The sequence below is a fragment of the Ischnura elegans genome, chromosome 4 (genome assembly GCF_921293095.1).
Source record: "Ischnura elegans chromosome 4, ioIscEleg1.1, whole genome shotgun sequence".
NCBI lineage: Eukaryota > Metazoa > Arthropoda > Insecta > Odonata > Coenagrionidae > Ischnura > Ischnura elegans.
Genome location: NC_060249.1, coordinates 101,384,446 through 101,408,726, shown reverse-complemented (window position 1 = coordinate 101,408,726; position 24,281 = coordinate 101,384,446). Strand labels below are relative to the sequence as shown.

At 40.8% G+C, this 24,281-nt stretch overlaps 1 protein-coding gene across 1 annotated transcript in view; it reads right to left on the bottom strand.

Moving 5' to 3' along the window:
* The window catches only part of LOC124157849 (leucine-rich repeat-containing protein 24-like), a 144,173-nt gene extending 120,988 nt beyond the window's left edge, over window positions 1–23,185 (bottom strand). Inside the window, exon 1 of the mRNA XM_046532896.1 lies at window positions 19,648–23,185. Within this exon, the coding sequence (XP_046388852.1) occupies window positions 19,648–19,890 (243 nt within the window). The 5' untranslated portion in view covers window positions 19,891–23,185. The remainder of the gene's footprint in view (window positions 1–19,647) is intronic.
* Between the last annotated feature and the right edge of the window lie 1,096 nt (window positions 23,186–24,281).

The window sequence follows — 24,281 nt, the reverse complement described above, 5'->3', positions numbered from 1 at the left end:
AAGGCATGGGTCTCGTAGTATGGGCGATATCAGATGGTATATTAAGGTGGTGGTATAAAGGGAAAAAGCTCTGCGTGATGTGGGAGAAAATCTATCGCTTGCACCGGAAGAGCGTTTTTTTTAGTCATCCTCACCCCGAGATGACGCAACAAGTATAAAAACTCAAGTCGCTTCGCATGTTTCCGCGTGTCTGAGTGTGGGTTTGTACCCTTTGTGTCATATTTTTTTTATCATTTCTCTCCTCTCTTCCCTCTTTTTTTCATTCCCTCCCATCTTCTATTTTTTTCCTCTTTTCTCCTTTCTTCCTTTCTCTGCCGCTCCCTTTGTAGAGGCCACTCTCGCATCTGCGGCATCCGGGGGAAACATATTTTCGCGCTCCTGACGCGCCGTCTCGGCTACCCAGCATTGTATGTGTGTGTGCGCGGTGTGTGTTCTGCTGAGTGGGTTACGTCGCGTGCGTCGTTGAGTGTGCAAAATGCACACTATCGCGAATTCTCCGCGCCGCACACGAGGACAAAAAAAAATATATTTTATGGAGGTGAAAAAAAATTGGAAGAGGCGTGGTGCCACAAAGGATCCCTGTGGGACCCCTTCCCGTGTGTGTGATAAAAATTGAGGGCGCGCGCGCGCAAAGGCCGTGGATTTCGGTTTGGGATCCTCCCGTTCCGCCCTTTTTTTATTTATACCTGCACTCTTATTTTCCTCTCTCTCTCTCTACTAAAACAATGGGCAAGAGTAGGGAATGTCCTGTGCGGCATGAAAAAAAAAATTGCATCGCGGCCTCGCGTGTCCGACTGTCTCGTATCTGGACTATATAAGAGGCTGTGTTTATCAAACACCTGGGCTCATTCAGTAGGAGCGGAAAGAAATTGGGTACAGCTGTAATTTCCTGCGGTGCCTAGTTGTGGCTTTGAATATTCCCCGAAGAATGTGTGCGAGTTATTCAGTGCGTTTCCTTTGATAGTGGGTCTGGCGCTACTATTTTAATGAAATGGTGTACCTCAACTGAGAATGGTGGTCGTGCATAACTGGTGGAAATCTTATGCATATATACTTTTTCTCAATTCTCTCGCTCAGGTTACTATTGATCTCTCCAATCATTCGTTTTGTCGGTGCCCCATAAATAATTTATTTCTTAACAAAACTAAAAGAATGTACACGCTGCTAATACTATCGCACTTCCTACGTTCAATGCTAAAACAATGCTTTCTAGTACCAAATTCGAAATATATTTTGATCCATCCAGCATGCTTTGTGGTTTGTTGGAAATCTATACCAAATGTGTTAACTCTTTCTGGACAAATTTCTCTATATGCGGGGCCTATCTCATATTTTAACATTCTTTAAGTTTTGATGGCAAAGGGGAATCCAACACGATTCTATCACAAACACTTCGTAGGTATTGATTACTTGCCAGCGGGTTCAGATAAGTGTGGAAGTAATCTCAAAAACGCTTTAGAAATTTTTTTCACGTATCGCGTACCTACAGTTGATACTGCTTGTCAATCTTCTTTGAGGCAACTTTATCGCTTCACATTAATTCAACAATCTTTAAAAAAGAACGGCCCCTATCACTTTTGTCACGAAACTTTGATGCGCCGAGAGAATGTTCCCTTATCGTGATGTGATTTTCAGCTTCCTCTCTTGGGCCGAACGTTCGTAATCACTATTCTGCCATCATTTGGACGTTCATTAATTTCTGATTGACTGAGTTAGGATTATTTAAATTAAAAAATCTTCAAAACTCATAGTTACATGGCAAATTGATGGTAATTCTTGTCGCAGTTCGCTGCAACAAGAATAGAATTCTTGAACGTCATGATGGCATTAATGTCTTCGTTTATTCCTTCATAATAGTATTTTTGTGATCATTTAATAATATATGTATTTAAATAGTAATTAAGTGTCTTTAAATGTCCACTGTCCCAAATTAAAGTTCCCCATTATATCCTTGAAACGGTGAGGGGGTTATTGTGTTCACTGTCACGAAGATTATTCACTTTTATTCATGAGGGTATAAAAGTGTCTTAAATTTAGTTTGTTCCCATATCCTACCTACGTTGAACGCATTTTTCATTTGAGATTTTGATCTATAAAATCTGTGCTTTAAATCATGTATTTCATCTTCCGTCGTCGTTTAAGTCGTCAGGTAATTATAATATGGCTTCTATTAGTTTCCAGTATAGTTTGCGAGAGTAAATTCATACGTCTACCAATGAAATTAGAAATAATAGCAAACATTATGGGCCATTGTAAATAACGGAAAATAGCTAAGACATTAAGAAGTTAAATCTTATAGTTTTCTACGAATGGGCTACGTACAACTAGGTACGAATCCATCATCCATGACAAATAACTGAGAAAGCATGCGAAAGCAATGCTTTTAGCAGCTACCTTAGCAGCGTTTCCAAACATAGAGATAATACGAGAACATTTCGGAAAATACATTAATATTCATAATGCCTATAAATTTTAAGGTAAATAAATAAGAAATACGCTTATAACTCAACGCATATGATCACTTTTCACGAATCATCGCATATATATTCCTATGTTTCAAAGTGCTCACTAGTTGAGTATGATTTCATTTTGATAAATTGCCGAGCGAAAATTAGAATTATTACTTAAATATAACTAAGGTAATGTTATAAATTATTGATTTAACGTCAGAGAGTTTAATACTAAAATTTCATGGAATCACGTTAAATTGCAGAGGACTCGACCATGTTGTATGATTATCAAAATTGTTTAGTAATTTCGCAAATTTTAATGAATAATCACTAACTATACGATATGTTAATTATTTGCTGTTTAGTGATAAATTCAGGTAAAAATTTAAAGCTAGAAATCTCTCTCTCTAATCACAAAACTCAATTGCAGTTAGTCAAGTATACAAATGCCTAATTTCTGGATTAAGCACCTACCACGATTTGGAATTTAAATGCCCATGTGGGTGCTTAAATGAATTCACTCACCGGTTCAGTTCCACGATCGATTTTTTAGCAAAGGGCGTGCATATTCGCGTGCGTTAATTTTTTTCTTTCCTTCCAGTCTTCCATTCGACTCAAGGGGGTTGGGTCATGAGTCTGGATTCGCGCAGTGATTAAACGGTCGCCATACAATTTACCCGAGATGGTTTTCACGGTAGTGGCTGGACAAATTTCTTTCCCTTTCTGTCCCCTTTCGAGCTGATAAAATCAGTACTCTAGGTCAGTGCCGCCGATATCGTTGATAGGTCAAAAGTGGATAGTGGTAATACTTTTTTACTACGCATGCGTTGCCTATAACTCCATTAACATGTATGACCAAGAATGAAGGATAAAGTTCGTACTTATTACGCTAGAAATATCATAACTGTGTGATGGAATATGAGGTATATTTCTCGAACTGGATATAATTATCTGCGCAATGGAACTCAAGAGTCGAATATTTACGTTAATAATCTGCACGATTTCCATATTTTTATGAACTGAGAATTTTATGGCTATTTTTGGCATAAGGCATGCAAATGGAACTCATTATTTTGCTCATCTCTCATGATCGAAGTAACTTCAAATACAAATTTGCTTAGAGTCGCGATTTAGAAGCAAGGCTTTTGCTTGGAATTTGCTTTTGGTGATGCCAACTAATACACACATTCTCTTATATAACTCACTACTGGAAAAGGAAACCGAAAAGAATTACCTAGAGACCTATCAGCCAGTCTCTGTTAAACATAATTTTACTTTCCAAGAAGTGATGCATACCCTCAGGTAACACATTTTGGATTGATTTTCCATTCGGAGAATTTCTACCTCTAACACCTAAATGGGACTCCAAAGTGCAGGAGACGAAAATGGTGATAACATTCAGCTTCTTTGAAAATATATCTAACGTAGACGTATCGAGTGAAATCGAAGAGAACGGTGAATTAATAGGTGAGACTGAGAAATATATTGATGGGGAGAAGAAAACTTCGGGAAGTCACGTAGCCGTTATCGCTTCTTTAGACGGGGAAAATTAACGCGCCTCTCATTGAAAGGAAAATACCGGCCTCTAGGGAACCATCAAAGCTTTTTTTTATCACCTAAGGCAATGAATTCGTTCGTATCGATAGTTAAAGAATGAGATACTACAAGGGAATCCCATTGCATGTGTGAAGAGATCCTGTCAGCAAAAAGTGAGGGATTCCTAAAATCGGGCATGGGCGTTAAAATTATTGCCTTCACGTTTGTATTGTCTTAAGGAGTAATTAGAATATAAATGCACGAGGCCAAAAATATGTATGTAGTTTAGCCAAATTAAGTTGTTTATGAGATGATTTCAGCATAAAATTATAATTTTAGGGGTTCTATTTGTATTATATTTACAAAACTGTAGGCTGCTCAATGCAAAATTTTGTAAATATAATGAACGCATTCTTCAGTAAGTTGTGGAAAACCCTTCCTTTAATTTTCTATTGTGTGAATATTTACAGAATATCCAGATCAAAACAAAGTATATCACAAAACTGCTAGTAATAAAACGTGATTTGAATAAAAATCTCAATTGACAACCGAATTCCAATTGCGACCTTTTTCGGACTGTATCCCTCCAACTTTTGCTTATGAGCACTTTGGGACAAATTTCGACGCTCTGATCAAAGCACACTAATTACAGTTTGCTTTTAAATTTAGAATAAAAGGGCCCTCTTTAGATCAGATTATGCAGTAAAAGACGGTACGCGATGTGTATCCAATTGAACGAACTACCTACACGAGAGATTTTCGTAGTTATTTCCAGGCAAAATTAACTCGCATTAGCCGTGATATAATCGCTTGAGCTTCAAAATGAGATGCGCCGAAAATAGGCTCGGCGTTATCAATAAAAAAAATAATGAACTTCGCAAAATAGCCTTTCACAGAGGGTCATGCAATTTTATTTAAATATAGCGACAAGGGGCTATTATCGACTCCCATTTTCAAAGCCGTTCATTTCGAGCCGTGAAGAAAAATAACAACTGTCCTCTCGATTATTAAATGCTTTGTGATGGTCATCGCTTTTCCCCTCCCGGCCGCCTCTTGAAAACAATTATTTTTCTTTGTATAACAACGCTTTTGAACTCGAGAGTGCAGCGTCAATATCAGTTTCAGCGCGGCATTTAATTCGTGGCAAAGGAATTAATTCTACAAAATTGGAGAAAGCTAATATTTTTTCCATTTTTATTAGCATTGATTTCAATATCTAAAATTTCTATCGTTTGATAATTTAGATCTCGACCAGTTCGAGGTATCTGGCGCAAACTTCACACATTTGTGGTAGAAAGAGTTCTTTTCCGTGGGATAATTCCTGATTTTGCTGTCTTCTAGAACTAAGGAAACCATATCGCGAAGAATTTCTATTGGGTTCTCTGGCTGGCATAAATTCATTTCTTAAGATATGCTTCGTTTTTTGGTCGTCATGTTTGTGTTAATGAAGTGATGGCAGTGAGAATTCACATGCTGCGTATTATATGAAGAATATTTTAGTATTATTGCTCAAATTTCTATGACGTCCAAAAAGATTCAGAGGAAAACCCTCCTTAAGTTTACCATCCTTAAGAGGATGCGAATCTCCTCTCAACCGGTGGTATTTCGTGTTACCAATTTTTAATCTTAGGTTATCAAATGGAAACTTTCAGTGCATGTACAGTAGACCTTTGTAAATATTTTCCCAATTCTCAATTTTAAAAATCATTTTAATGCAAATAAATGCATATATCAAAATTTGTGTAAACTTGTGAATCGGGACAATGTTGACTAATGTCTTCCTAATGAACCGTGAACTTTTCATCGTGATAGCATTATTTGGTATATTTCAACTTAGCCGATCGCGATAAAATTCAAATTAATTCCCGTTAGTGGGCAATTTTTCACATTAAAATAAATGTATGTAATTTAGTATGTTTTAAGCGAATAGTACGTCTATGGGTGCCAGACTCCAGACTATTGCGCATTCTCCCCAAAAAGAAATATTCATTGCATAGGTATCATCTTAGAAGACGTATCACTCCCTCTCAAACGGTTGTATTTTTCTTGATTTACTAAGTACTTATTTAAACCTTAGTTTATCTTTTTTGAATCATTCTCTATGTGTACATTCAACTCCTTTAAACAATTTCTAGAAAGTAAGTTATAAAAATATTTTACTGTAGGAAAGGTCTGATTAATGATGTTGAAATTTTAGGTTTAAAAAAACTATCGACAAGGGTTTTTTAATATATTCCCTGAAATTTCAGGAAGATAACGTCCGTTTGAAACGAGTCATGCGTTTCGAAAAATGATCGGCCTAGCGGTAGTTATGCTTCTCTTAAGCCCTTCCGCCTGTTATTTTTCCCTCCGACCTGGTCCTTGTGCATTACCCTGTGGGCTTTTCGCATCCGGCTGGCTCCCTCTCACTCCAAATAGGATTTCAAAAGCAGAGAGAGAGAGTGGATCGCTCCAGCGGAACGAACTCATCTCGATTGATTGTATTTAAATAATGCGTGGCGCTGCTGGTGTCACGGCAAAAGCCTCGGGGGCCTAATAAGAAGAGAGGAATGCCATGAAATTTGGGAATGGAGTGAGATAATCAGTGGAAGTGGATGAATGGGAATTGCCCGTTTCGTTGCAGACCTGTCTCCACGGACAGCGATGAGTGAAATATGCTGGCCGTGGGCTCATGCTCAAAACAGCGCTCTGTTTCCGAAAGGCCTGCTCATCTCTCCCATGTCAAGGGATCAGAGTAGATTACCTTAATAAAGGAGGCCGAAAAAAAATTTCCCCTTTCGTGTAGTGATTATCGGTTTTAAAATATACTCTTTTCCGAGTAGATAATGTTGAAAATCCCATCACCTTGAGTGAGATCAAATGATGAGTGCGAGGGAAACTTGCGAATTGTTTTCCAAGGGAATTAGGGATAAATGCGAACGAATATTTGAAGTTTGTCCTAAAAAACAACATTGCATTCATATATTTTAGAGCATGGTTATAGTGTAGTTATTGCTATTAGTAAAAACATCGGTTTTAATGAATATATCTGCTAGAGTTTTCAAAATAAATTTTTTTATTGTTCCCCTTGAATAGTAAAATTTTCTTTCCTTTAAGAGCCATGGTCTTTCCCTCTTTTCCAGAACATGGCTTATCGTAAAGTAATTTCCAGATGTGATACACTGTAAATGGTCATATTTTCATTACTAAATTTTTCTTCCTTTCAGTGGTGAAATTGCAGGGCGACATATCTCATTTACCGTCGCGTCGTCATCACGGTAATGCTTTACAGCCGAATGAAAAGAATTGAGTGCGAGATGAAGACGGCTATGGGGTGAGTTTGATCTTAATATTCATGTCAAATGACTTGATTTTGAAACTAGAAATTCCATTGAGTCTGACTTAGGTTTTGAATCTATTGGGTTCACAGTTCTTTAAAAGCGAGCGGAAAATATGGCAGCAATTTTGTTAAATTATGGAATTTTAGAGGTTGCCTGAAAATAGTATTTGGATTTTTCACTCGAGTATGGTTTCAAGTGAACGCTTATTACCGTGAGGCGCCATTTTCATTTCAGTGAAAATTAAGGTTTCATTTTGATTTCTCCTATTCTATTTAACAGTGAAATGACTGGTTTAATTGATTTACTCTGATTTTAGTTTTTAGTTTAGTCCGATTGCTTGTTGGGATTGAGGTTGGGCTTGAAGTGGTATTCCAAATCCATATTTATTCATTATTTATATATTTATAAACGAACAAAAAACTTAATAATAAATAAATAAAAAATAAATGTTGTACCGGCAAAATATGGGGTGGGTATTGGTACGGTAATTAACTCAAAGGAAAGCAGTACGTTCTCGATGGAAACGAGAAATCCTTGGTGAGAATGGAGATGGCGGTGAATAACGGATAGCAATTTGTCTTACGATGGATTCCTCGTTGCTCTGGTGACAATCCGTTAACTTCCTCAAGATACGATGCAACTGAACCTGTTCCGACCCGACCTAAATGCTCACAGCGTTCTTATTGAATGATGGCGAGCGACTGGAAGAAGATAAACACTCGCTATCATTTACACTCTCTCTCCCTCTCTCCCAAAAAACTTGGCTTGTTTAATTTCCCTGGGGGCAACTTTGATGCGAGCAAATATTCGGCTTTTCAGACAAGCCGGAAAATTTACGACTTCTTTCATCACTTTGAGTCTCGACGGGGCGAAGTAAATAGCATATCTCCGGGAAAGGGTTACTACCATACCATGGGGTAAGGGCTCAGAAAGGGGTTCAAGAAGATAGCTGTGAATTAACATCGAAATGGCCTGAAACTCGAGTGTAGGCTTTACGGTGTTTTCCCTAGTAATACGAGCAATTATTGCAAGAAAATATGAAGAAATATCTCAAGGTTCGATGGGAAAAATAACATAGGAATCCTGCCAAAATAAAGTACTTTCCCCTCATCAATAGTGTATGTAATTTCTTTGTTCTAAATTCTAGTATGAAACTCTAGTGGGAAGTATGCGTTCAGCAACGACATTCAATGTGCCCGGTTGGATATTTTGTGCCGCCTTTCTCTGGATAATTTTTAGTGTTGAATAACGGTCCTTTGTATACAATAGATTAAATTATGCAGTTGTGGTGAAAATTAAAGAGGCACAAAAAGCACCAACATGCTTTATATTAAAAATTTTAAATTATAATTTTCGCAAGCCTGGTTATTTAAATGGTATTTGCTGAATCACATGGATCGGGTGCTTCTAGTTTGTGTTTCTGTCACTTTTGTGTTTTTTGTTTGTATTTAAACTGGTGGCTCAATCTCTCTCAAAAGCTCTGGTGGTGTATTTCTGAAACTACCATCGGTAATTCTCTGATGCTCGGTGAGCCATCAGCATGCAAGTGCGCACGTGTGAGATATTACCACGTAAAAACTCAGGTGTTACCCATAGAGTAATCCTTGAACTTTCATCACAACAGCATGTTTTGCAATTCCTCTTGCATAGTGAAGTGAGAGAACTTGACAACTTTACGCTTGCACTGGTGACGGCAGATTCATGAAATTGAGCAATATTTTGAATATACAAAGAAAGAAGCGTGAAACGAAGATAAATGTAAAACTATTGATTACTATCCAAAGATTGTCAAGGATGCAATCGCTAACATATCTCAGTAATTGCCATATCTTCCAAAATTCGGAGTCGGACGGGGGAGAAAGTGCTCGACAACATCAATCCAACCTCATTTGTATGCTGTCGCGTGACCGCGTAGTCCAAAACGATTTATATCGCGGCGTTTCGCATGCTAGGTCAAGTGTCTTAAACAGAGCAGCGAACTTCCTGCATAGCATTATAGCGAAGCCTCATCCACAAATTTCAATGAAATACACGCCACTTCAAAGCCTGTAAACAATTATTCATCATAAGTAGACTTTTAACTCCTTCATTCACGTAGCCAGGTAATTTAATGTGGCTGCTTTATAAGCGAAACTTGCCAATGAAGCCAAGCCAAGTTTAAGAAATATGTAAGAACTAAAAGTACATAATTATACATAAATTTTGTAAATAAATAATAAAACATGTCAATTATATAAACCTCGGGTGGATCCTAAAATGTTCATAGCACGTAATTGGTACGACGGATGAATAAACAGGACCTCTCAACTTTCATAGAAATAATGGCTACTCTAAATTGCTTGTCGGTAATATTTAAAGCGCTATGTTCTTACGTGTTTCATACTTATTCACTTAGGCTTTCCTAATATGTGACATCATTTAGTTCGTTTAATTTATAAGTATTTTTTTGCTATAGGTGTTTTATATGGAGGGGTTGCATGGGAATAAGTAATCAGGAAGGAATAGGAAGTAAGTGAAATCAAAGAAGAAGGAAAATGATGAATTCATCATTCTTTGCTTAGGGAATTATTTTTTCTCTGCAGTTTCTGCTATTGTTATTTCGCACCCCCTGCACTTCTTACGTATCAATTATGATTGTGGTGGTTAAACCTTGTTGCAAAATTTACCTCTGTCATGTATTTAAAGAAATCTGTTTAAGGCGTGGTGCTATATCCCAATCATCAAACTGTTTCTCCACTATCCACCGCGAAGCGAATTTGACTATCGCCACTCAGGATGATACATTTTAATTTTTTAATGGTGATTCTATATAAATATATATAAAGAAACCTTTCGGTGCCTAATTGCTGTAATTGAACACTCACTTGCGGTTCTTAGCTCGCCGAAATATCTGCAAGTTTTGATTGCCAACTGCCAAAAAAGAATGCCCTGTCTAAGTCGTTGCGAAGTTACCTGCGATGCAGTTTTAATATTAAAGATCACGTTGGCGGGGCGTCTGTTTGCCAGCGGGAAGTGTGGGCGCCCTTTCAAGTTCCGTGGTGGTGGCCGCCGCCGGGCGTCGCTGAGTAAGAATTTACGAGGAGCACTCCTCAAAGGGATCCTGCAAGGATATGGGGAGAGTGCGGCGAAAGGAAGGACGGCGTTCGGCGCTGGCTAGAAAGGCCTCGTAGGGTAGGTAGGTGAAGCTGTGGGGAGGAGGGACAAGGGAAGCCGAAGGAGTCAGGGTCGTATGGTGACACGGTTCTTCCCAGGCGTTGAACAAGATCGAAAGAAAATGTTAGGTCGTCATGGATACCAAACCCACATTCGGAAATGGGTATTCATATCTAATCCTATGTCTTCTTGTTATTTATTGATATTTTTGAAGTTTAAAATGATATTTTTTCTATTTTCTTCTCTTCAAAGATTTTTATTTTATTTCAACTATATATATTTTTAATTTATTTCAACGACTTTTGTATTCCGAATGCTGAGCACGGTGGTATAGTGGGTTGAGCGTTGGACCGCTAACCTAAGATTCCTGGGTTTAAATCCAGGGAGAAGCCTTAGGTGCCCTGAGCGACTTGCTGGTTTCTAAATGGCTGATTAGAGCCACTGTCCTGACGTGCCAATGGCTTTGACTACGGGTAGCTGCACTCCTCACTGACCAATTCTAACATTAGACTCACTGAGTGAGAGAATACTTCTACTTTTAGTCGATGAATTTCTAGAGTTCGAAAATAAATATTGAGGCTTGCACAATGCATCATTTCATAGAATAAGGCTTTGTTTATTTTTCACCCTGATATGAATAGTATTTTAATCAGAAAATATCAATTTCAAACCATACCTGAAATATGCGATTCTTTCCCTTTTAGACCACAGTCTGGTTGGAATAGTCCTGTTTTGATCTTATTTTACTGAGCTAGGAGCAACCTAATTTGATTGAGATCAAGCTTTTCCACTCTCATTTTATTATGCTTCATTTAAATCAAACGCGATATAGTTCGATCACACAAACAAAAAATATAGGATATAAGCTACTACACACAACTACAACCATTTGGTGTGTTTTGAAAGAATGAAAATAGTCTGTGTTAATATGTTCGTATTGAACATTCCTAAAAAGCAACCCATTTAAATTCATAATTTCAATATTTCGTTAAATATATTGCCAATTGCTCTTTGCGGCAACTAAGATTTATTTGGCGCAGTTAATTGTTTCTAAACACTTTGTTTATTTAACTCTCGTACTCGAAATATCGGATTGATCGCATAAAGAAAGTAGGAACATGTATGCATAGGGGTTGAGAGATGAACGTTGAAGAGCTGAAAAGCACGTTTCCTTTTCTTCTTTCGCGTTATCCAATGAAACCTCAAATAAATTGGGCACATCGGGACAATTCGTCCTAATAAATCGCGTACAATTTCCCCTATCTCACTTCCCTTTTCTTTTCACCTTCCTTGCAGACAACTCATGCCCCCACATGGCCTCAAACGGTGGCCTGCGGTGCCTTCCTGGCTAGAACGGCGAACGTGACCACATGCTTACGCTGTCGTATTTTTTCCGGGGTGGCCGAAGTCAAAGCAATCCATAGATTGGATTTGGATCTGAGAAGTTGGCTCTTTGCCTCCGTAATTTTATTTCCTCGTCTGCCGCCACCTTCCCATCTCTCGGTATCTTCTCTCAAGCGTCAAGTATCTCATGTACTCATAGCTTCCTCGGCCTACTTTCCTTGCATTCACTGTTATTTTATAACGATCAATCTGACACTCATCAATTACGTGGTGAATAAAACAAAACACGCTCGTTCGTGAAATTTCTTGGCGTCGGCGTTAACTTCTACATTCTTTCATGACCAATTTATTCCTCAATGCATTCTTCCCCCTTATTCTGGATATCGTATGTGATATGGTTTTTCTGTTTCCTCGGTAGTGCTGTAGATGTGGTGGAAGTTATTCATTTGGAAAATCGGGTCAAATAATGAGATTTTAGCTCATCCCGGTGCAGTAGTCGAAGAAAATGTCTTGGCATGTCCATCAATTTTATTTAAAATTACTATGTGATTTTCCAAAAATTGTTATATTGGAATTCAAAGAGTTTTTAGATTTCATCAAAATTAAAATGTAGATTTTGTAAAAAAATATGGACAATATTCCCTGTTTTTTCAATAAGGATTCCGCAGTATTCATTTTCTGAACTATGTTCAATTTAATAGCATTTCCACTGCTATCGGAATAGATTACTTTTAAGAGGACGTATTTCATTATGAAATTTAAGGAGAGCTGTTGATTTTTCCCGAAGAAGGAGATTATGATTAGCCTCATGAACAATTTCCGGAGTCAGAATTCATACCTTAGCGTGTTATACATTTACCTTTGTCTACATCTACATACTACCCCACAAGCCACCTGAAAAGGCGTGTGGCACGGGGTAATGACAATAGCCGTTCACATATAAAAAGCAAATGTTCAAACAAGATTACACTAGCACTTATTAAGTCCCTTATGCTTCGGCGGAAAAATGAATTCCCATATCTATCCGTTCGGCTAAATATCTTCTTTAATCAATCCCTTCTGTCGGGCCTGGAAATACAATTTAATATGATGTTCTCCGTGTCGCTCTTAAAGATACCTATTCTCAATTGCTCAAACAATCTAAGCCTAGCGCGCGGCCTCCGAGTCTCTTGCGGCTCTCCGAGTCTAATTCTCTTAACATCTGGGTAACGCTCTCTTTTTTAAGCTACGAATAAACATTTTCAGCAAGTACACGGATAACGAGATCTGGTACACTAGTCGTCAGATTGGTCTGCCGTAGGATTATTGTTCTAGCTTGTACTTCATCAAATGAGAAAAGAATAAAAAAACATGCCATGGGTGAATCTCAGAGACTGAACTTATATTCCGGATTACGCGTTTATAAATACCCTAGCTCGACCGACCGCCACGCCAGACCGTGCTCGCTTGCCCTACCCGAGAATGTCCTTCTACTAATGAATAGAAAATACTATTTGTGCCCAAGGTATGGATGAAATTCCCAGGTAATCATGAAATTATTGAAATCAATATATCACCTCCGCGTGTAAAACATTTTTTTTTAATGTAAGCATAGTGGATTCGGAGAGAGATTGAGGCGGACATATCAGTCGGAGAAACTTCGAAAGGACCCTTCGGGACATCCATCGCCCTTCAGAGACTTAGTCGGAAGAAGCCCTCTCACCTCAACGGGCAATTCGGTTCACCTTGCATCATTGGGGTGTGGGGTCGAAGGGTCGCTCGGATGCCGCAAAACGACCTCTGGGACGGCGGCCATGACCGGGCCATCGCACCGTCCCCTACTCCCACGACTACGGGCCTAAGAGGTCACATAACTCACACTCGAACGGTCGTATTATGTCTATTTTCCTGACGAATTTTACTTGTACGGATGTAAGAGATTTAACGTTCTTTTGGAAAATAGCTGAAGTAAACAGTTCTCAGGTTTTCATCCGGGTTAGATCCTACATCTCCATCCTTGCCGACGATTCAGGACCGGTTTTAGACATTTTTCTAGGGTAAGCGAACAACTTTCCGCCCCCCTCCCCCTCCTAAAATAACGTATGAGGGATTCCCTCGGGGTACATTTTAAAATAAATACAAATACCTTGGGAATAAGGGTCGAGACTGGAATATCAGCGTGAACTTAAAAAATGCTTACTCTTATATGTATACTGAATGTGATATTTTTAGAACTTAAAAACCAATTATGTATGCATTGGCCTGAGCACTTAGACTTAGGCGCCCCTATGCGGTCGCGTACTTTGCTTACCGCTTACACCGGCTATGGATGGATAACTTATTCATCATCATCAGGACACTATCACAGACATGGTCATCAGGGAGGATACTGTTGACGATGAATAAGTCATTCATCGAAACTTCGGCAAGGATGGAGATGGAGAATCTATCTCCCATGGAAACCTAAGAACTGTTAACTTGTATAAAACTTGCGCTGTCACCTTGAAATTTTCAGGGTGTATAAAGTATACATCAGCGAATATTTTCTCGATAATTGTCTCTATCTTTTCCGTAGATGTATTTTTTTCTGTTTCTGAGATACAAGCATGCGTTGAAAAGGTTATTCTTAGTATGCTCACAAAATTTCAAGACGATAGCGTAAGTTAAACAAACAAGATAATCTGATACGTGTGGAAAAAAAAACAAAATATGATTGTTCGAGCTGGATTGTTTCGTCCCCTTTCTCTTTGCGCAATGGTTAATTTTTTATTCCTCTTCCAAAATAATCAGAAACATTGGCCTTTTACATCGGTGTTTTTATCTTAACAATTAAACGTACACAAACATCTATCCGCTGGATAGGGGCACTCTATTCAGGCGAGACGTGAATCCGCGACCTCTTGTGTGGCAGGTGGCTTGTACTTTACCCCACCGCCACCGAGGCCGGCATAACTTAGACAATCACTTTGAAAATTTCCGAGTGTACATAGAATGAACCTTTTTCAGCATTACATTAATCTCAAATATAGAACTATTTACCTCTGAGAAAAAACGAAGGCAAAATGTTTGCACTATAGATCCAGTTAATTGCTGAAGAGCATTCCATAATGTTTAGAGAATACTATGTGTTAAAAAAAATAATACTACGCCAGGAAATTAGTCAATTCGAGCAGAAGTTATGCCTCCTCTTAAGTTGAAGGGTTTTGTGCGCAAAAAGGAATATTTCTTCCAACTCAACGGCGAGTGAACAACAAAAGTATTTTTGCGTATTGGTTTTAGGCAGAAAATATCATCTATTTTGTGAAAACGTTTGTAATCATTCTTAAAATATTCGTTGGTTAAAATTTACTTTGTCAGCCGCAGAGGTGTGAAAATTCAACGGAGAGAAAATTCTTCCTGTGGACAATCGTGGATTCCCTAATTTGTATGAAGTTTCAAACCTAAAAAACCATCAAGGGATTTTTCTGTTTTTGATTATTTTCCATTCATTTTTTTAAGTTATTCAAGATTCAGGTACCTATTCAGTTTTTAGTGGAACGATACGAATTTACTTTCAGGAGAATGGAAGTGGAATGCAACTGGAGACGGAAATTTTCTTAAGTAACTAGAGCCCTACATGGATAATATGTGGTGTACTTCCTTGTTTCCATATGATCGGGCCTTTAATTACAGACTTCACTCGGCAAATTCCGTTATTTACACTATTCTGGGCTTCCCTCGATGTAGACTGCATCTCCATAACGAACCAACCCGTTTGCACGAATGATGCCTCCGTTACTAGCGCCTTCAGCGTAGTACTCCCTACTCAGTTACGCAAATTGTCTCAGCTATCGCATGCACCTCCCAAATGTACCTACCCTCATTGAGTGGTGTCGCGGTAAAGCGATGGTTGTTACGGGAAACCGACGCGCTCATGTCTAATCCATCATTGTTCCCAACTACAACCAAATAAACTCCCCCCTTGTTTTCCCCAGGTGCGCCGAGGCACAGTATTTTACCCTGGAAAATGAAGTAACACGTTTCGTCGGAGCGACTTTTCACTAATTAATACGATCTACATCAACTCGAAAGCGCGCGGCCACCTTCCAACATTCCCCAACGAGAATGCTGTCCTTCCCCGTGTAATTTGATACGGCGCATTAACATTTACTCACGGTGAACAATCATCCCCGAGTTGGATTGGCATAGTAATTAGACACCGGGAATGTATTTTAACCCAAATGAGGGGGAGTGGAGGTTTTTTTTTCAGTTGCAAAAATGTAAACGCGTAGCAAAATTGTAGCGGCTCTGATAAAATAATGGGAACCCATTATGCTCGTTATTTATTATTAATCGTCCGGACTCGACGTCGATGAAGCCAAATGCTTTGAATACCTCTGCGTAATGCACATGAGCTGGAATAAGTGCTCGCCTGGATAAAATTGAGCGCGCAGTTCAGGGGTAACGGCCTAATACAGCTCTGCGGTGCAATAAATAAAGTTATTATAAATAAAAAAATCGGAGCAAATGGGGAGAGATTTCATGCTTTTATAGTTAGTTTATTACGTTTGCTGGGAATAGAATAACATTTTTGCAGCTTGTACGGTCATTATTCCGTCAAATTAAGTGCGGGAAGGCATTCAGGGGTATATTTGTGAGAGGAAAAGGAATACGAATAAAATATTTTACACGCGGTGGTTAATATAATGACTTCAATAATTTCATGATTCCCCGGGAATGTCATCCATTTCTTGGGCATTAATGGTATTTTCTCGTCATTAGCAGGCGGACGGTCTCGCGTAGAGCAAATGAGTACGATCTAGCGTGGCGGTCGGGCGAGCTAGGATATTTAAATGAAAACGCATAATCCCCAATATAATTTCATTCTTTGGGGAGACTCAACCATGGGATATTTTTTTCAATCCCTTCCTCATTTGCTGAAGCACAAGCTAAAACAGCAATCCTGCGTCAAAAAATTTGACAACTGGTGTACCAGATCTTATTATACGTAGCAAATAATGTAAAGAAAATGTTGAGTTACGCAGGGATTTTTTTTCCTTCCTTTCCTTAACGGATGAAATAGAAGCTAACAGAACACCTCTCTGATTCCGGGAGTTGCGTGCCTAATATCGGCATTGATAAGGAATCAAACTCAATGCGGCGCAAGGATATTTTACTGTTTACGTGAAATAAATTTCTCATCATGGAGACGAAATTATGTTGAGATTCTTCGGGAAATGAAACTAAAAACAAAGTTGTTTTCCAAATGCTCAACCATTGGAAGGCCCTCTTGGTAGTGTTTCTGCAAAAATGTAAGTTCTCTCAGCCTGCGTAATTTCCTCGCCTCTAGCTCCAATGCTCCGAATCCAATTTGCACATGTCAGAAGCACGTTATTTCGCGAAATAGCTTCCGCTGTATCGAGTAAAAGTTGACGTGGAAATTGGCCGGGATATATCGGACTGCCTAGCTCGATTATCACATCCGACGAAAATGGTAATGCCGAAGGTTATCTACTCACCGCCTGCTTGGAAAATCGTCCAAAGTGAATTGCTGAATAATGAAGGACCGGAGAAGGAGGATATAATGAATGCGAATCTTCCGGCACGGCAGAGAAAACGACTGATAAAGAGTTTCCGTCGCACGACATTCCGCGGGGGCATGCAACGTTGTTTAAGGACGCGTGTCGGAATGTCGCAGCCGCAGACAAAACACGATACGGCATTCGGGAGACACTGGGGCGGTCGGTGATGTGCCTCCCGACAATGGGTGATAAGTAACTACCACTTCGCGCTGCGCTAGCTGACCCTTCTTTTGGGGGAATCGGGACCGGTCCGGCTGCGCTAGAGGGCCGTCCGCGAATCAGATAGCCCTGCCGAAGGGCCAGGCTCAAATCCCAGCGGCGCACGAGGCACAGACCACGGAAATCGTGATTTATGCTTGGCGAAGAACTGGGGGCAATTTTAGCAGCGCTATTTAAAGTTCCATAAGACTCAGTTCGTCACTTTATTATTAAGCTTCAACATTAATGGAAATCTGTTCTGAACACTCCAAGTATGTAAGAACTTTTGTCCGCGTTACTTCATTCTGTCGCTCACACTTCCGCAAGTACAACTCTCTCTGCTAGTTTTCAGAAATAGACCAAATCTACCGTGAATTCTCGTTATACTTGCATCATTTACCTCATTATTAACTTGCTGCGTCATTCCATCTGAAGCCTGAATACGCTGACTGCATAGTTTAAGTGATTAAAAAAATTGCAAAATATGGTATTCAATATCTCATGCCTTAAAGATTATTGACGTATAGTGCCACGGATGTTAGTATGGTAATCGAATTTTAAGGCTTGGAGGAATCTTAGACAAAATTTTCTCTATATTTTCGTCTATCCTTCACGATCTCTCAAATTGCTTACAATACAAGTAAGGGGCGAAAAATACTGTTGACGACACAGTAAAGCCATATTTTTACGCTCGTTTGATATCTAATCTAAAGAATTATTTGTCGTATCCTGGCGATTGAACGAGTACAAAATGCGCAAAACTGACGAAAGATAAGTCGCTACTTCGGAACTGATAACGAAAAAAGAACATTATTTCCACTTTTTTTGCTAAGTACGCCAGATTGACGCTGCGTGAGCTTCGAAAATTGATTCTACGAAAAAATCACTATAATATATTCAGTTTGATGTCACAAATTGTGTCCAAAAATCCAGTTTAGAGCCGGAACGTATTTCCTTATAAAATTCAGTATAAGGGTATCAAAACTGAAAAACAATTCAAAAATACTTGTAGGTTACGAAATTACTTCGTACATAGGCTTGAACCAATTTTAGGTCAGATCTTGTTTTTTGTGGTATCACTGACATAGACTTAAAGGCATGTATCAGTCATGAGTGGCCTTTGGTCCCAAACTGGGTTGCTGCGATCTCTTTTTCCTAGTTACTGTCATGAAAATTCACCCTGGTTACGGCGAGTGAAATTATCTGCCGACCGCAGATTCTATTCTTACGCTGTGCAATACATATCGGACTGCTCGAGGATTCCCTCGTAAGAGATTAGGCATTCTATGTGGCAACGGTAGAGATAGCTCTGGAAAAATTCTAAGGTTTTACTATTTTTGCAAATGAAAGGTCCGATGTATGAATTTGCAGGAATAATTCCGGGGTTTTCGACCAGATATTGTTTTAAGTACACGGTCCCAACATTTCAACGGCTAAGCCAGCCATCATATTCAGGGGTCAAGTTCTTTTCGGTATTTTACCCCCTCGACTGCTGTCCAAGTGGGCCCCGATCCTTCTGGCTATGCGTTTCGCTGCTCGTGAGTGCACCGTGTTACGTCGAATCTCGGTACGACCTTCGCGTCCCTACGTCTCAAAAGTAAGTTAAAGGAGCTAAGACGGAACATGGACGCAATCACTGCAATATTTTCACAAAACAAATTCTACAACGTTCGCATTTGTCTGACAGCAAATAAACAGCAGTCGGTAGATATTTTAATTCCCAGACTCTTCGTAATGCTAGCTAGATAACTTTGAATATTTGCAGTTACAGACAACTTATTTCATAAATAGTTTGACAAAAGGTACAAAATAAGTATTTCCAAAAGTTTTTTACGATCACTTGTCGCAATAATATAATTGGTCAACCTGCACTTGATGTAAGTTAAACCTTGTCTTTTAGAGTGCCTTAGAGCCCCAATTTTCCGCATAAATTCACGAACGCCTTGAATGATTCATGATTATTTACAAATTCCCTCATAATGAGTCTCCAGGTGAAAAAATGAGTATTTCTGTCGACTCGGCCATCTAAGTATCAAGTTGGTACATCACACCGTATGTAAGATAATTCTCTCCAGTAAGTAGGTACTCCCCAAGTGGATGACTCACCTGGGTCTCAGGGTCCATGTTTTCCGGGATGGTGAACAGTCCCCGCTCCGGACACTCCACCGTCCTCTTGCCGCCCTTCCACTTGCAGGCGCAAATGGTGGGACAGGCGCCCGCAGCGCCGCCCAGCGTTGACCCTAGGCGGGCGCCCGCCAGGCATAACTGCAGCAGGAGCACCAGAAGCAGGCGCCGTGAAACGGAGATGGCCGTTGACCATCGGGGCCCTGATTCACGCTGCATAGCCATTGCGTATATGTAGGGTCCAATACGGAAAAACTGTACCTTCCGGTGGGGGGAAGCTATATCCTAAACAGAGCACACGCTTTCTTATTTGTCAGTCGGGTTCCTAAAGCACACGCTATTCTTTCCTCGTGAGGCTATGCGTACGGAAGAAGGAGGAGACGTAAGGTCAAGGTGACACGATTTTCCCTTCGTCTTGGAGGTCGAGCTGATCGCTGTCACCACACGATCCACGCGTGAGATAATCCACTTAGTGCACTGCGGTAAAGAGACTGCTGGGCCAGTTCCTTCTCGATCTATTTCTCGTAATGCTCTACTTGAGATCCTACGCCGAAGAGTAATCCGTATGAAAGAGCGGTTATGTATCACGTAGGTAATATTCGGATATGAGGGTGAGATAGCAAGAAAAGGCTTTTTTGACGGAGTTAATCAATGAATACCTCTCCGGGCACTTATTTAACCTGTGGAAGTAATCACGGAAGACCTGTGTTTTACCCTTCTAGAGGAAAGTAGCCGGATAAATCTTAGCGCACTGCGGTCAAAAGACAAATGATTAAAATGGAGAACGCACACATTTCCCTATAATCAGAATTTATTTATCATTTATCTTTGGTGTCACGCGAATATGACGGATGTCCTTGCTATACGGCACCCTACGAAGAATATGCGTGGATAAGCTGAGAGCTTATGGAGTTTGCTTAAATTTGCTAAGATCTCGTAGAATATGAGATCGTCACCGCCGCCCTGGTGGTCCCCAGTGATTCGGTGCCGCCCCTGGGCCTCCTCTTCCTTCCTCCCCGGGCCCGGCTCTGTCTCCGCGGACGCGATATGCTCGCCGCAACTCCCTCAAGCGGCGATAAAGGTCTGACCGACAAAGCCGTCGTCATGGGTGCCCGTATCCCTTGGAGTCATGGACGCAATCACTGAGATATTTTCACACGACAAATTATATTTCACTCACTTCACTGATAGGGTTGGGTGGTAAGATTCCACAAAATTCATCAATCCAACGCGTCTTATACGATTTATTCTAATGATCACTCCACAGTTGGGGTTGGAGGAGGTTTGGACGGGTTTAACTAGAGATATTAGGGAGTTTAAAAGCAGTACTACGATGTAGCAAGATTTTTAGGGAACGATACCTTTTTCAAGTATAACTTAGAAGAAGAAAATTAGTGATACGAGGATTGATACAAATAAAATAGCGTTCGAGGTGAGGGCGGAGTAACTCGGATAACTTCACTGCGGTCTCCCCTATTTCCTCGCCGACTGCAGGGACGTATTAGAGAAAACAGCGTAAACCCTTGATGGAGAAGCGCAAATCCTGCGGTATCCGAGCTCGACACCGCTAAGAGGCAATTTCCCAAGCTCTTCCTTTTGATCTCGTCTCGGAAGGTGGTTATAGGCCGTTACCAAGGTAGCAATCAATCAATTAATCCTCTAAAGGCTGTTTACTTCCTTTTCTTCCCTTTCTCCCAAGCCTCATTCTATCTTTTAACACTATTTCTTCTGTCTTCCCGTCTCCTTTATTTCCTTCTCCAATCGCGTGATCGATAAACGATTTTTTTGTAGGTGGAAGCCGCCAAAAGCGAGATTTAGTTTCCCCAAACAGTCTTCAACCCCAAAAACACCCTTCTCTTTCCCTCTCTCCGAACCTAATGAAGGGTTCGTAAAAGTGATTGGATTCCGTGACCCAGCGTACTTTCGGCTATGGAATTGATGTGGCGACCGTCTGGGTGAAATCCTTGTTATTTCTTGGTGAAGTTAATGTTCCATAATACCCCTTGTGCAAGAGTCCTCTCTTTATCCCGGAAAAATCTCAGATCGATCTCTCACTTCGGGGAGTCGAAGGAAGCTGACGATTTTCATTCAAGTGTACAAATTCCTCCTCCTATAACAAAGGAAATGGTTTTGTGGACACGAGTGTAATTTTTTATTGAAATCTTCGGGAATAAATGGAATAGATCCCTGTAGATACGGACACAACACCTTTCACGGGGGAAACGAATTTCTTTCCAGTATGTTTTTCTTATTGAATAATGGTTAACCACAGTAAGGGAAGGATGTGATTACGATCTCTACGAGGTAAAAAACCTATGTGATTATAATCCAGCGCGAGTTCAACCAGTCAGAAGGGATAACTGAAAATGGGGAGAAAAATAAAATCGGACGGAGAGTTGCACTAAGAATACACACGCATCAAATTCCTTCACTATTGGATTCGGCGGACAACACAAACTTTTGAAAAAGGCTTGAGGGATTGCACAATGGGGTGACGTTGTCGAGTCCAGACTTGTTGTCTCACCCTCGGGTATCACTTGCACCGAAAGCCAGAGATTTCAACGATTTCACAGTCCACAGTCCAGGCGGGTCTTCGCGCTGTGGTCATCGGGATACCGGACCGACCCAACAACACTCGTGAGAACGGAACGCTCTGAGGGGATGAGTTGGGGAGCAGTCACTAATCAGGCAAGACGTCCTGAAGCACCCACCAACACTAGTGGTCACGAAACCAGCTTCTTCCACACGGCTGGTCAGCACTTTTTCCATTTTACGTCACCATCCATGCGTCGACGCAACTTCGGCCGCGGGGTATGCTGGAGGCGTCGGACTACCCTTATCCATCGGCGGGTGTGATGTTGTTAAATGTTGGGGGTGGTAACAGAGGGGAGGATTTGGTTGTTTGAGGTGGGGCACACCAAAACTTGCGGTCCGGGGTGGTGGGGGGAGGGATATTGGTCCCCGGGTGCCAGTAAAATGAGGGACAAAACACTGTGGGCACGCATGCACTCTACGTGAACCCCTTCAATATATTTTTTCCTTACATTCCTCCCTTACCCTTCCCCGAATACAATTCCCTCCTGAGACCCCCGTTGAAATTCCATTGAGGGAGGATAAATTTTGCACCACCGCTCTACTTGAAAATGTCCTCTGATTTTTCTTTAAAAATACAATTTTTTTCTTCAACTATACAACATGCCCCTCCAATGCATGGGGGTTGCAAATTGAAGAAAATCCTCGCACACTTTTTTTTATATAGCAGGTATAGCAATTTTTGCGCAGAAACTACGACTACGTATATATTGAAACGATGTCACAACACTTTTTAGGGGGGCCCTTTGGGGCTAATCTTCCACTTAAAAATTGGGAAAGAAATGTCAAAGTTTTCCTCCTGCGCTGTTCCGCGCACAAGAGCGTCGCACGTTAAAATAAAGTTGGCACAAGTCGGGAGGGGTGCCGTATATTTCAGTTCGCACGCACTCCGGCTTCGCACAGCTCCACTCCGGCACGATGCTAGCCGTACCGCTCTCCGTAGCTGACTGAAGCGGCGGTCGTGATTGGGCAGCGGCGACGAGCCGGAGGAGGGGAGGGACTTCCCTCCCCTCCGGCCCCATCCCTCCCCTACTTTTGCCCTTTCCCCTGCGCCGTGCCCAAGCCGCGTAAGACCCCAACCCCTCCCTAAAAATCCTTCCAGCCTTTACACCCCTCCCACCCGCTCCTCGCGTGCAGTGGACTGGGTACTCGGGGGGATGGGGAGCTCTGCGTGTTCTTTCGGGCGACGGGGATGAGGAGGTGTTTGCTGGGATATTCTGGCGGGGGAGGAGTGCGTTTTCGGGAAAAGGAAGGAGGAGAGGGTGGAGGAGGAGAGAGATTTCTTCGTGAGGGCTTCCTGCCGCCCGCCTTCGCCCATAGCGCCGCCGACGTCCGACGGTGGAAGTCTCAGGGCCTCTGCGGGACCCCCCACCTCTCCCTCCCTTTCCATTCGCTTCCATTCATTCTTTCCACGCTAAGAAATGTACACACCTCTTCTAAGCTTCAATAACTTGATACATTAGTCTATGATGCCTGGGATTCTTGCCGAAATACGCATATTTATTCTGTTGTATTATTTAATGCCGATGCACAGAGTACTAAAGAGCAATTTTCAAATTTCAAGGAAAAAATTATTCGTCCGCTCCAATGCACGTTTGCAAATTAGCTTTTGAAGTGAGTTCAGGCATTTTTCTATTATCGCTTGTCTCCGAACAATAGGGTAGTTTCCTTCATCAAAGAAAACGAAAGGCATTGATTGCGGTTCGTTACCCACCATTAGTGTATTCATAATACACAAATTATTTGGTTTTTGAAATACCGGTTTAGACGAATGGCAAGGGTCAAATTTTATCCTCATTTGAAAAAGGCCAGATTGGCGCCCATGCGATTCCACTCCGCATGACGTCACAGGGACCTAGTTTCTACACGAGAGGATAGGAGTTATACATCGTCTGAGGTTACCAATGCATGCATGAGGCACAGAGCTCAGGGAAACATGTCTTAATAATCACCTATTAAAACTGGCTAAGGTCGGAAAGTTTTCTTTGTTTGATAAGGTATTAATAAACCTTTTTTAAGCCAAG